Source organism: Eleginops maclovinus, chromosome 20 (assembly GCF_036324505.1).
Source record: "Eleginops maclovinus isolate JMC-PN-2008 ecotype Puerto Natales chromosome 20, JC_Emac_rtc_rv5, whole genome shotgun sequence".
Classification (NCBI taxonomy): Eukaryota; Metazoa; Chordata; class Actinopteri; order Perciformes; family Eleginopidae; genus Eleginops; species Eleginops maclovinus.
Window position 1 is genome coordinate 2185522 of NC_086368.1, and position 13296 is coordinate 2198817.

The 13296-nt window shown below is 40.8% G+C and overlaps 1 protein-coding gene across 1 annotated transcript in view; it reads left to right on the plus strand.

Moving 5' to 3' along the window:
- Window positions 1–13296, plus strand: part of LOC134883277 (receptor-type tyrosine-protein phosphatase gamma-like) — a 407948-nt gene that overhangs the window by 284827 nt on the left and 109825 nt on the right. The window contains exon 5 of the mRNA XM_063911578.1: window positions 8244–8339. Within this exon, the coding sequence (XP_063767648.1) occupies window positions 8244–8339 (96 nt within the window). The remainder of the gene's footprint in view (window positions 1–8243; window positions 8340–13296) is intronic.

The window sequence follows — 13296 nt, forward strand, 5'->3', positions numbered from 1 at the left end:
CTCTCTTCAGAGGAGAGATCATGGCGCTCCAAAGGGGCGTGGCCAGCAGCAGCTCAAAAGGGGCGTGGCCAGCAGCTAGTTCATTTAAAGCTACAGTCACAGAATCAGCACTTCAGGAACAGGGCTGAAATAGAGGGAGATGAGGCATGCTACAATGGGGAATCTGGTTGGTGTTTTGAGCAAAACACTTCACAGACATGTTTTGTATAGATATGAGACCTACAATATATTGTTAAAATATAGCATAATAGAATAGCTTTAAATAAGCCTTATCATGTACTTTATTTAACTGGCCACCTCCAGACAGCCTTTAGCAGCAGTGATGTTTCCCATCCTGTGGTGTAATGTAATTAAGTACACTTACTCAAGTACTGTACTTAAGTAAATATTATAGGTACTTTTACTTTACTTACATTTGTCCACGGTATGCTATTTTATACTTTTTACTCCACTAAATGTGTTTAACTGATTTAGTTATTAGCTACTTTATTTAGATTTTTAATACAACATAGTATGCATCCATTAATGCATTATTATACATATATTATTATAGGTCATGCTATCCAGTAGTATATAAATTAAGCAAATAAACACCACCTTTACCAAGTGCAACGTTGAAATGATGAACACATTAAATGATCACTAAACATGCTAAAATCATTTAAAATATATGGTGCTTAATAGGGTCATTCTGCATAACAATTACTTTTACTTTTGGTGCTTATACTTACATTTTAATGCTTTTACTTTCTTTTACTTAAGTACATTTTTCAATGCAGGACTTTTATTGTAACTGAGTAATTTTACACTGTAACACTGCTTCTTTTACTTTGGTATATAATCTGTTTACTTCCTCCTCCTCCGGACCCGTCCACGAACAGTTTGTACCCCAGCTAGTCGTCAGGCATTCATAACGGACAGATGATGTTGTTGCTGGCGGTCTGGGTCCTCCGCCTGCACTGTCTGTTCTCTGGTCTTGGCAGACGCTCCTGTAGTTGTGTTTGCATGCTGGAAGCCTCTCCTCTTATAAATATGGAGAAGGTGGTGCAGTTGGCCAACTGCTAAATGAGCAGTGACACACATAGGTTTGTGATGGCAGGTCGAAGGCTCCGGGCCAGGCGCAACACAATGAACACTTCATAAGTAATATCTCAAACACACTGTCTCAATCCAGAGAGAGCGGGGGGTTAAAGCTTCATTTAGAAGGGAAACAAATATGTGAGTGAACAACAACACCCACGTCTCCCTCGAACGTACACTTGATGATTTAGTTTGTGTGTGTTTGCTGCCAGCATGGATCACCAGTTTGTCATTGATAACACACCGGGAATCGCCAAATCCTAATAGTCTTGATTTTTTCCCCGTTTTTCATTATTAACAAAAGATTTCCCGTGCTTTGACTGTATGGTATCCGTTTGATCCAACCGTGGAAGGAACACTGTAAGCTCCCTAAAGTGACAGTTGTTATGGCTTCACCATTCCATCTGAGGGGAAACTGTGGAATAAATCAATATATCGAAGTGGAACTTTAAATGACATAATTCACTGTTTCCGGACGGGCCAAAGCTCGAACTTCCGGTAGTACCAGATGTTATTGTTTTTAGCCTCAAGTAGCTTGTAGCTAATGGAAGATAGAGTATGGGAGTATACAAGAATGACGCGTGGATATACATACTACCACTCTTTGACGCTACTTTATCATGTATTAATGTGTGTTTAATTATGTAACAATCCCAATGAATGTGACGATTAATTACGTGAACGAAGGTAATATGAGAGAATTATTACGGAAGAAGATGACGTAGCCAAATACGTCATGGATCCTCCTCCGTTTGCGTCAGTCAATAGAAGAGACGGAGATATGCCCATGTGACGGCAGGGGGTCAATAGCATCCGGCCCCCGCTGCTAACCAATGAGTGACAACGAGACCGGAAGAACCTTAGAGTAGAAAACCATTAAAAAAGTTGGAGAACAGCCCTTCTCCTACGACGCTGTAGACAGCTATCCACTCATAAGTGGACTGTGGACCAGTTAAATAGGAGCAGACCTCGGCCGAGCGTCCATTGTAAACTACAAAACCTAACTGAACATTGGTGTTTGAGAAAATAGGATAAATACATTTGTTTAGATCGAAGGTTGAGAAGTCATTAAGATAAATGATTATAGATGGAAGTATTCCTATTTGGATTGAAGCTTAAAGGTTGATTTTAATGCGGGCAACTGTACTGTTTTGGTTTGTGCTCCCTGCTATATCTCATTTCCAGCAATAAAAGGCGGCTGTTTCAGCTAAGAGCTGATAAACCAGCCATCACTGCATGCCCAGATCCAACAGAGAAACTTATGAATGCATAACTCAGTGTGTTAGTTTGCTGTTTAATTAGACAATTGCCAAAGATGTATGTGATATTTGGCTTGTATTGAAGGTATAAAGTAGAAAGAATTTGAGAAAAAAATGGCAAGCAACAAACATGAGTTACACATGAATACATTTTCGAAGCGGGTGTTATCCTGCTGACTGTTCTGCGCTCTGTGCTGGAACCGCTCCACAATAAACGGCCCCAGCTCGGTCCTGAACCCCCAGTCTGCTGTTTATATCCCATTTAATTACGGATGTACGACATTTATGTAGCTGTTAGTCTACAACATGGCATCTCACAGTGCTGCTTTCCATTGAAACCTCGCTTCTGTTCATTATCAACAATTACTGAATGGACTGAAAGAGTCTTAAATTCTACATTCACATTAGGTATTTTTCAACACATGATTTCTTGTAATTTCCTGTTTTGATTGGGGCGATTTAGTTTCTGCAACAAAATAATGGGCATATTTGAAATACTGTACACCGATCACTGTGGAAACATACTTATCCTCTCTTATTTCTAAAGAACTTAAAACATCTTAATCCCAACAATTTGATCATGCACTTGTTTATTGCTATCAAGCATAGGCGCCGATACCGTGGGTGCTTCGGGGCCCGAGCACCCACGGAGATTGCCGAGCACCCACGGAGATTTAACCGCACACACGGAGATTGTCGAGGGTCGGGCTTTAAACTTTTTAGAGCACCCACCGGCAGAAACATAAATCGGCGCCTATGCTATCAAGAGTGGATGTTTCGTTTTCCTGTTGTTGGGGTGGGGCCGGGGTTGCATAGGAAAAGATCTCAGGAGCATTACTTGAAGAGGATATCAGTGAATGTGAAATGAAATGTATATATCACTCTTCTTTCTCTCGTATGTCAGGAAAAATCAGAACAGTTATTATGAAAATGTACTTCTCAAGAGCATTTCTGATCAAAATATAGTCCGAACATGTCTATCCTAGCTCCAAATTGGTAGATGTATGAACTTTTATTAAAGGTCTCCTATTATGCTCTTTTATGGCATATGTTATAGGTCTCAAATATATAAAAAAACATGTCTCGTGTTTTGCTCAAAATACCAGATAATGCATTTTAGCATGTCCGCTATCCCTCTGTTTCAGCCCCGTTTAGAAAGTGCTGACTCTTTGACTTTCCCTTTCATGCAAATGAGCTGAAGCTGGCCGCGCCCCTTTGGAGCACAGCTCTCTGTCTGAAGAGAGAAGTTGCTAAAGGAGAAACTCAGCTGAACGCTGCCGTGATTAAACGCCATATGATGTTCCAAACCACATCCAGCATTATTTCTGAAACACTTCTCAGTGTTTACCACGAGAACAGAGACATTATATATACAACAACTCTAAGTCCCTCCTGCAGACATCCTGCTGTGTACACACACACACACACACACACACACACACACACACACACACACACACACACACACACACACACACACACACACACAGAGGTGCTGCGGAGGGGATTCAGCTCGCGACTGTATATGGGGGACGATAGGTTGGGACGTGTCAAGTGGGCGGGACGTCGCCAGGAGTTCAATGTAAAGTATGACATCATATCATCAGCAAATCTGGATCAACTCGTTTGTACCCCGTTTTTAGAGTTATGGGTAAGGAGGAAAAGAGAGAGGGTTTTATTTTCGGACACTTTGTGAGTCTCCTTACACACCGGGGACACATATTCATGTATAAAAGACAGCAAAAAGTGCATTTTGCACAATAGGGGACCTTTAACTATGATAATCTGCCTATTGCATTGTTTAATCCACTTTATGTCACTGTCCCGTTTTGCAATGTGAACATGCAATTGCCACCATGATATGGGCCGATTCTGCTCAGTTTGCACTGATTCTAATTGTTCCCCAGCACAATCCCCTATGTTGACTATAATTAATACCCATTTGAGAGAATGTGTTGTTTCAGTTAAACTGTCTCTGCTATAAAATCAAGCTGCTTGACAACAGTTTACTTCTGAAGTAGAGGAAAGAGGGATGCACAGGGCTCTTTATGTAAGGATTAGCAAGCTGCAGAAAATGCTAGACAAGTGGGGCTGGCAGTGTGGAGCTTGGCGAGGGAAAGAGCCCAGAACAGCTTTTGGCAAACAGGGAGTTGTGCCTCGAAACAACAAATGATGTAAACACATGTGCATATGAACACAGTTGAGACACACACACACACACACACACACACACACACACACACACACACACACACACACACACACACACACACACACACACACACACACCATAATGTGTTTCATTTCAACCTTTGCTGTGTGCCTAAATGCGTCATTCCTCTATATTACCATGACAACGAACAGTGCCTGAATGTGCGTGAGTGTTTGTTCTTATTTTTTCACCGAGCAACACATCATCCATTTCACAGTGTTATTGACTTCAGGCTGCAGCCTGGTTATCTGTTCACAAATAGCAGACTGACAAAGGACTTTTTAATTCATCACGTTTACCATAAACGTCTAAATATGGCAGTCCAATTATTTTGTCCAGCTAACAGATTTAGATATAGTTAATAGATGTGGAAATTAGGTCTAATCGTTTAACAACATCCCTACACCTAAACTAAAAATACATGTTTGTACAGATTAGTAGTGTGTGTTCTTCAGAGCCGGATGTCTTCTTCTCTTTGCCATAAAGCGTCAATGTTATCCAAAAACTATTAAAACGATGAGCCACACTGTTGCCATGATTGACCTTCATTACCATGAACCAGAGATGGCAAAAGTACACACGTCCTTTACTCAATCTTCATCCTTTTTTTTGCACTAAAGAACTACCTGCACTACCGTCAAACTGTGTTGATTGTGTCGAACATATGTATATACCCTTTTTACCCCCCCCCCCCTTTTCTTTCTACGCTCTTATCTTTTTATGTTATATCTTCTTGTTTATATTTGCACTGTGGGACTGACAGAAACGGTATTTCAATTTTCTGTATGTATAACACATGTGGAAACTTTGACAATAAAGTGGACTTTGACTTTGACTTGGTCAAGTAAAAGTACAGATATTCGTGTTTAAAAATACTCTGGTAAAAGTCGAAGTACTGACTACACTTATCAGCTTTGAAATGTACTCAAGTCAAAAGTACCGATAACTACCAACTGTTTCGTAGAGTACCTGGTGAATGGACCTCACTTGATATTAATAGAACCTCAAAGATCTTCCATTTCAAATTGTAATAATGTCATTGTTAGCTAATGAAAGTTTCAACGGTGAACAACCACCATTCAGAACACAAGCAAAGAAAACCAGCGTGGGGACAGGTACAAAAGCCAAAAGCTCCTGGATTTTGGGTCGACACAATTCTCATCGCATTCGCCATGATTGGTTCTGTGCGCCGATAATATCTCCGCTGCTCTCTGTAGTTTCACTAAGTTCCTCCCCCTTCTCTGCCGCTTCCGCTTCTACCCTTACGTCCGCCATTATTCTGCCAGCTCAGATTCTGGTACTGGCTGGATACTTTGGGATAATAAGGCGCTGCAGTTGCTTCCGGTTCAGAGGATGATGGGAATAGACTCGAGTTCTTATTGGTCCCTCTTCTTTACAGAACACCAGGAAATGATGGATACACAGATCGTGTTCAAATCAATAGGCACACAATGACTCTGAATAATACTGATCAGGCCACCAAACGCAGATTCAAACTAAAATAACCAGCCGGTTCTGAAAATGTAAGAAGTAGAAAGTACATGTATTTGTGTTCAAAATGTAACAAGTAAGTAGTAAAAAGTTGTCCGAAAAAATAAGTAGTGGAGTAAAGTACTGATACCAGAAAAATGTACTTAACTACAGTAACAAAGTATTTATGCTCCACTACTTCCCACGTCTGCAATGAACACTGTACTTTGTTCTCACTCAACTCACCGTGCTGATTTTGATTCTTATTTAGGATACAAGAGCAGACCGCCCAGCCTGTCAAAATGTCGTTGGGCAGACATTAAAACCTAAACTACAAAAGTGTTTGAGTGTGTTTCAATCAGCATGATATAAGAAGTGTGGTACCTTGTATGGAGCCGTCATACCAGTAAACTAGAAAAGTGTGTTTCCTATCATACTGATGTAACGATTTTGGTTTCACATGGGACAAAAATGTTTTAGGAACATGTGTGTGAAAAACAGATGTATTCTATGACTTCACAACTTAGTTATATACATTCTATGACTATATTGAACCAAAATGAACCCGTACAAGAACAAAAACCAATAATGTTCAAAGAACTGACTGAGAGACACATTTGAGTTATATTACAATAGGTAAGGAAAAGAAAAAAAAACATTTTCTCAGAAATAACAGACCTATTTTTATAGATTCCTGGGTTGTGTTGATGTATTATGTTGTTCACTGACCGGAGGCCATAGGTCACCCATCACCTTGTTCTACTGCATCACAGGTGGCAAATAGATCAACAATTTGAGGTTTTCTTCATTCCTGCAAAGCACAGTCACACAAACATAAATCCTCTGGTATATGAAACCCAGAGCTGTCTATTCCATGTTACTTTGTTTAGTCCGCATTGCTTTGAGAAAATCCAACAGCCATCCTGCTATGTGTCCTCTTTTGTTCATCAGTGTTAAATGAGAGCCTGCCATAGGTCGTGCTGCTGCCTGCTCAGGTGCTGATGTTATAATGTAAAAGGAAGGCAAATTTACTTTGAACTTCACAACAACCACAACGTGTTTCTTGTATTTGTATTGTCTGTAAAATCCCAAGAAAACCTGCAAAAAAATCATAAAACGTAACCAAATGTAGTTCCCTCTGTCTGCAATGTGTAAACTACACACATTTCTATCGGTGTTCTTCTGTGGTGGGGTGTACATGATGACTGTTAAGAGTTAAGGGGAGACACCCCAGGTCACCATGACCATGAAACTTCCCCAGTTGATTACTTACATTAATACACAAATCGTTTGTATTACAAGTCTTGTGAATTGTTATTTTTAAATGTGCAAATGGACATTATCAACTGAAAAATGCATACGTTGCATATTTGCAGATCAGAAATCTGAGCATTGGATGAAGGAGTGTTCAACATTCTTGCTAATTTTGTGGACACATTAGAACCTAAGCTTTTTACAATCAAAATGTAACATCAGCCAACTGTACTATTTATCACTCCTCCTCCTGTTCAATCAATCGCACATAATTGCGCCCATTAGCTCATAAGATGAGGCCCCCAGCGCAATATGAGGCCCTATGCACTGCGCGTGTTCTGCGTATGCGGAGGGGCGGCCCTGGATAACATTTATCAAAGTTAAATCTAGTACAATTGTATCTCTATACAAGTTAGCATAGGGCTAACATGGAGCAGCTAGCTCAGCCCGAGGGAGTGTGTGGTCTGCAGGTAGCGCAGCAGAAAATGACTGAAAACTAATTTGACATACTTGTCAATTTTTAAACATTCAGATTTGGCAGATGGTTAATAACACCATTTTCTGTAGTGTTGTACACTCAGAACACGTATTTATGTTTGCTTCAGCCAGACTTTAATTAAACAGGGCCCTACCTCTTCACATGATGGTGCCAGCAGTAACATATTATAATTCAGCTATTGTTGCGTTGCAAAGGATAGCAGCAAGTGTTGAAACATACACTGACTAATAATTAAAAAGATTCAAACAAACAATGCCAGTTATTATTGGGTAACAGGATTTATATAGATTACTTAAATGTGGACAATTATGTTTAGTGTTCTGTCATAATGATGTCATAGGCTTCAGTACTTCATTGTATTTAACACTTCAACGTTTAGTATTTAGTAATATATGCAGTATTTCTTTTTGACAGTATTCATTGATACGTGGTTACAGTATATTCACATGCTCCTGCTCTCCTCTCACAGATGCAGGTGTACATGTACAACTCGGACGACTTTGACAGCCTGAGTGCAGCTCTGAGGGAGCAGAGGATCATCGCAGCCATGTCCGTCTTCTTCCAGGTAGGAACCGTCTCCCACAGACCTGCCTGTGTTTGTTTCTTCCTCTTGTTGTTGTTGTTGTTCTTCTTCTTCTTCTTGTTCTTGTTCTTGTTCTTTCTTGTTCTTCTTGTTCTTCTTGTTCTTCTTCTTCTTCTTCTTCTTCTTCTTGTTCTTCTTGTTCTTCTTCTTCTTCTTCTTCTTCTTCTTCTCTCCTTGTTCTTGTTCTTCTACTTCTCCTACCTTCTCCTATTCCTCTTCCTGCTCAGAGTTTGATGATAGCTGAGTGTGTGCTGTAAAAACTGTAGATTAGGATCGTAGCCCTGCAGACCCATAAAGTCCTCCCGGGCTGTAGAGTGGAGCGGTGGGTGGACTGGGATCAGTGTCAGCTATATCTCTCTCAGTTGGCAGGAATAAAAGTTCATTAGAGGCCATCGATTACCTAAGTGTGCTTTTACTTGGACCATTAAGCCAGTTAATACTTCCTCTCTCACTCCGGTCTCTCTTGCCCTGTCTGGGTCTGTCTCTCCATTCCTTTGCTCTCAGGCCGTGTATACAGTATGTCCTACGCTGTCTCCTACCAAAAGACTCCCATATAACTTAACGTATTTTATCCTGGATTACGGTTGCCGTTTTCAACACCAGTTGTTTTAAACTGAAGGAAAACTAACTTTAACTTGACATGTTGTGCTGCTTTCCCTGTGTGATTGGAACACCGTGTTATCAGCACTGCTGTAAAGAATGGCAGCCAAAAAACGACTTTTGCTCTTTTCTCTGAAAACTAGTCTTCTGAATGCTCAGATGTTCCTGGTGAATGACGACAGGACTTGCTTTAGACTCGTGAATACATTTTGAAAAAGTTCTGCCTTTCATTTAATGGGCTTCTTCAGTACTGATGAACTGAATATGAAGTACTACAAAATAATCGAAAGAATCTGAAACCACGTCTACATTCAAGGGAATAATACGACCTTGACTGCTGGTGTCATAGACATCTGAAATGGTTTTCTACAGGAACGGAAAGACTTCATTCCTTGAATAGGAACTCTTAGGTAGTATTTTCAACAATAGGGGTCTACATTTCTTTATCAAGGTTAACAAATTGATGTCAAACTGACTTAATTTGCTTTCAGTTGATCAAATCCCATTGTTATGAACATGCCCAGTGAGCAGACCCAAGTGAGCAAGTAAAATATATTCGCATTCCACTATTTGTCACATCACAGAGTCATTAAGGATTTGTGTGCAGAATATCCACTGAGAAAGATTTGATTGGATATCAGAAAACTGGGTGTGTCTTGCTCCTCATCAGTCCAAGGAGAGCCTCAGAGAACCTCAGAGAACCTTCCTTCCTGCATTGTAGGATCAGGGGAAAGGGATAACCAAACTTGAAATACAAAAGTAGTTTTTCCTATGAGCTACTCATAAAGTGTGGTATAATATGATTGGTATGGTTAACATTCCCAAATCAAATTCAATTTAATACATGTATGTTTACATTTCCAGGAATACAAAAGACATTTCACTATACAAATACTGTAGTTTTTTGGACATTATAGTATTTAACAAGAGATCAACACAAACAATAAGAACCATGCAATATTTCTCCAAAGGACTTTATATTGCCAAATAAATGGGTAAGCAGTTGGAAAGGATATGTATTAGCAGTTATGACAGAAAAAAGGGAGATGAGTAGGCAGATGGCGAAATGGATGACATGGCAGAAAGAGCCTACTTTATTTTGAAAAGCAGCCAGAAAAGCTTCCTTTACTGATAACCTCCGGCTGCCCCCCACCACCAGAGTTATTCTATCTTCTGCTTTCGTTCTCCTTCCCACCACCTCCCGTCTGATTTGTGATACTGCAGTATGCACACACTTCCTCTGTACCTGATGATATTGTGCAGTTGCAACTCGCAACCACACAGATTGATTTGAACCCGTGCCCTCAATAACTTGGCTCTCGCGGATGGATCTCGCCGGTTTGTGATAGTGTGTTTGCTCCTGTGCAGAGATAAGTGTGTGTGGGCTCCAGCTTCAGTCGTGCATTTGTTCTTTTTTCATCAGCAGCCAGTCGCTCTCCTGCCCTGCTCACATGTTTGTCTTTGATGACCTGAAGGGATGCTCGCGCTGCGTGTGTGTGTGGAAGCACGCCCAACAGATTTTCTTGTTTTGAAAGATAAAACACTGATAATATAATGCCTGCTGAATTCAAATCCCTGTTGGAGGTTTTTTTTTTTTTTTGTCGATATTAGCCATATACCTAAGAGTCAATTTGATACTTGCATGTGAGCTGAGGTGGAAGTAACTAAGAACATTTACTCAAGTACAATTTTGAGGTTCTTGTACTTGGTTTCCATTCAGTGCTACTTTATACTTCTAATCCATACATTTCAAAGGGAAATTATGCCATTTTACTCCATTATTTTTATTAAACAGCCTCACTTTTAACAGAATATCTCTAAAAATTAAACTTTCGACTAACTTCTTTAGTCACAAAAGAGTAAAAAACTCAATCAGAAGCATGCTTGTCTGCAACAGTAAAATGCTACTGGATGCAACAATGTTATCTAGAAATATATAAATAAGATAAGATAAGGTAAGATGTACCTTTATTAATCCCTGTGGGGAAATTCAAGCGTTATGCAGCAACAGGGTGATGTGGGCATATAAACATTAGAAGTCCATATTGTTAAAAATATACACATGTACTGTATGCAGAAAGAAACTGCAGTTATTGTGCAGAAGTGCAGAAGTGCAGGCTTGATGTGCAGTCCGGGTTATTGTCAGTGGGTCACATGGTTAACCCCTTGTTGTGCAGCCTGATGGCAACAGGCACAAAGGAGTTTCCCAGGCGCTTAGTGCTGTGCCGAGGTGGGATGAGTCTGAGGCTGAACGTACTCCTCATCTTCACTAGCTCTGCATGGAGGGAGTGGGGGGGGGGGTTATCCAGGATACTGTCCAGTTTCCTCCTCGTCCTCCCCTCAGCCACCTCTTTCAGATTGTCCAGTTTAACTCTAACTACAGAGCTAGCCTTCCTCACCAGCTTGTTCAGCCTGTCAGCATCCCTTTTGTTGGTGTTTCCTCCCCCAGCACACCACGGCAAAGAAGATCACACTGGCCCCCACAGACTGGTAGAACGTCTGCAGCAGCCTCATGCACACGTTGAAGGAGCTGAGCCCCCTCAGGAAGAACAGCTTGCTCTGTCCCTTCCTGAAGAGAGCATCAGTGTTGTCACTCCAGTCCAGTTTATTGTTCAAGTGCACTCCCAGGAACTTGTAGCTGTTCACCACCTCCACCTCCTCCCCCCTGATGGCGATGGGGGTTAGAGACCTCTTCATGCTCTGCCTGAAGTACACCACCAGCTCCTTAGTCTTACTGATGTTGAGCTGGAGGTGGTTGTTGTCACACCAGCCTACAAAGTTCTCCACCAGGGCCCTGTACTCCTCCTTGTTGTCATCTGTGATGCAGCTGACGATGGAGGAGTCATCAGAGAACTTCTGTAGGTTGCATAATTATATACACATTAAAAGGCCTTTTTTATGCACAATGAAGACTTTCACTTTTCATGCTTGAAGTACATTTTGAATTTGCAGGAGTTTTACTTGTAATGAAGTGTTTTGACATCAATGTATTGATACTTTTCAGAGGTAGAGCATCTGAAAAGTTCTTCCACCTCTGCATATGACATACTGTGTGCTCCCACTGTATGCTCATATAGGCTGAAAGTAAAAGAACCTGATCAAGAAATAAGAAACAGAACCCCTGGTATAGATACAGTGGTATGCAAAAGTTTGGGCACCCCTCTGAGATTTCATGACAATTTGCTTTTCCTTTATAATAGAAGATCACAGCAACAACATTTGTTTTCCTACAAAGATGTAGACGTTTTAGTGTTTTCCAGACCAAAATTCTTAGGGTAGCATTACATAGTTTTATTATAATAAAATAAAATGCAAAAAATGGGATGTGCAAAAGTTTGGGCACCCTTATAAATAGCATTCATTTCAACACCTGTACGGATTTATAGCTGACAGGTTGCTGCACAAAATTGCTTTGATTAGCTCATTAGACCTTCAATTACAAAGACAGGTGGAACCAATCATGAAAAAGGCTATTTAACATAGGTAATAGCTGGCTGTGCCTGGCCTAGGTTCTTTCTTAGGGAGTGGCAAGATGGGGACCTCAAAACAACTCTCCACTGACCTGAAAGCTAAGATAATCCAACATTATAAATTAGGAGAAGGGTACAAAAAATTATCTGACAGGTTTAAACTGTCTGTCTCCACAGTCAGAAACGTAGTTGTGAAATGGAAGGCCACAGGAACAGTCCGTGTGAAGGAAAGATGTGGTAGGCCGACAAAAATAGGGGAAAGGCACAGGCGAAGGATGGTGAAAATGGTCACAGAGAAGCCACAGACCACCTCCAGAGAACTACAACAACATCTGGCTGCTGATGGTGTAGTTGTTCACCGTTCCACAATCCAGCGTACTTTGCACCAGGAAGAGCTCATTGGAAGGGTGATGTGCAAAAAGCCTTTCCTGAGTGTTAATCACAAGAAGAGTCGCATGAGGTATGCAAAAGCACATCTGGACAAGCCAGAAGCATTTTGGAACAAAATACTGTGGTCAGATGAGACCAAGATTGAGTTATTTGGTCATAACATGAACAGGTATGCATGGCGAAAAAAACACACTGCATTCAATGAAAAGAACTTGTTGCCCACTGTAAAATTTGGTGGAGGATCTATCATGTTATGGGGCTGTGTGGCTAGCACAGGTACTGGAAAACTTGTTAAAGTTGAGGGCCACATGAATTCCTTACAGTACCAGGAGATTCTTGACAAGAATGTTCTAGAGTCAGTCACAAAGTTGAAGCTACGCCGGGGTTGGATTTTTCAGCAGGACAATGATCCTAAGCACCGATCAAAATCCACCAAGGAATTCATGCAGAAGCACAGGTACAATGTTCTGGAATGGCCA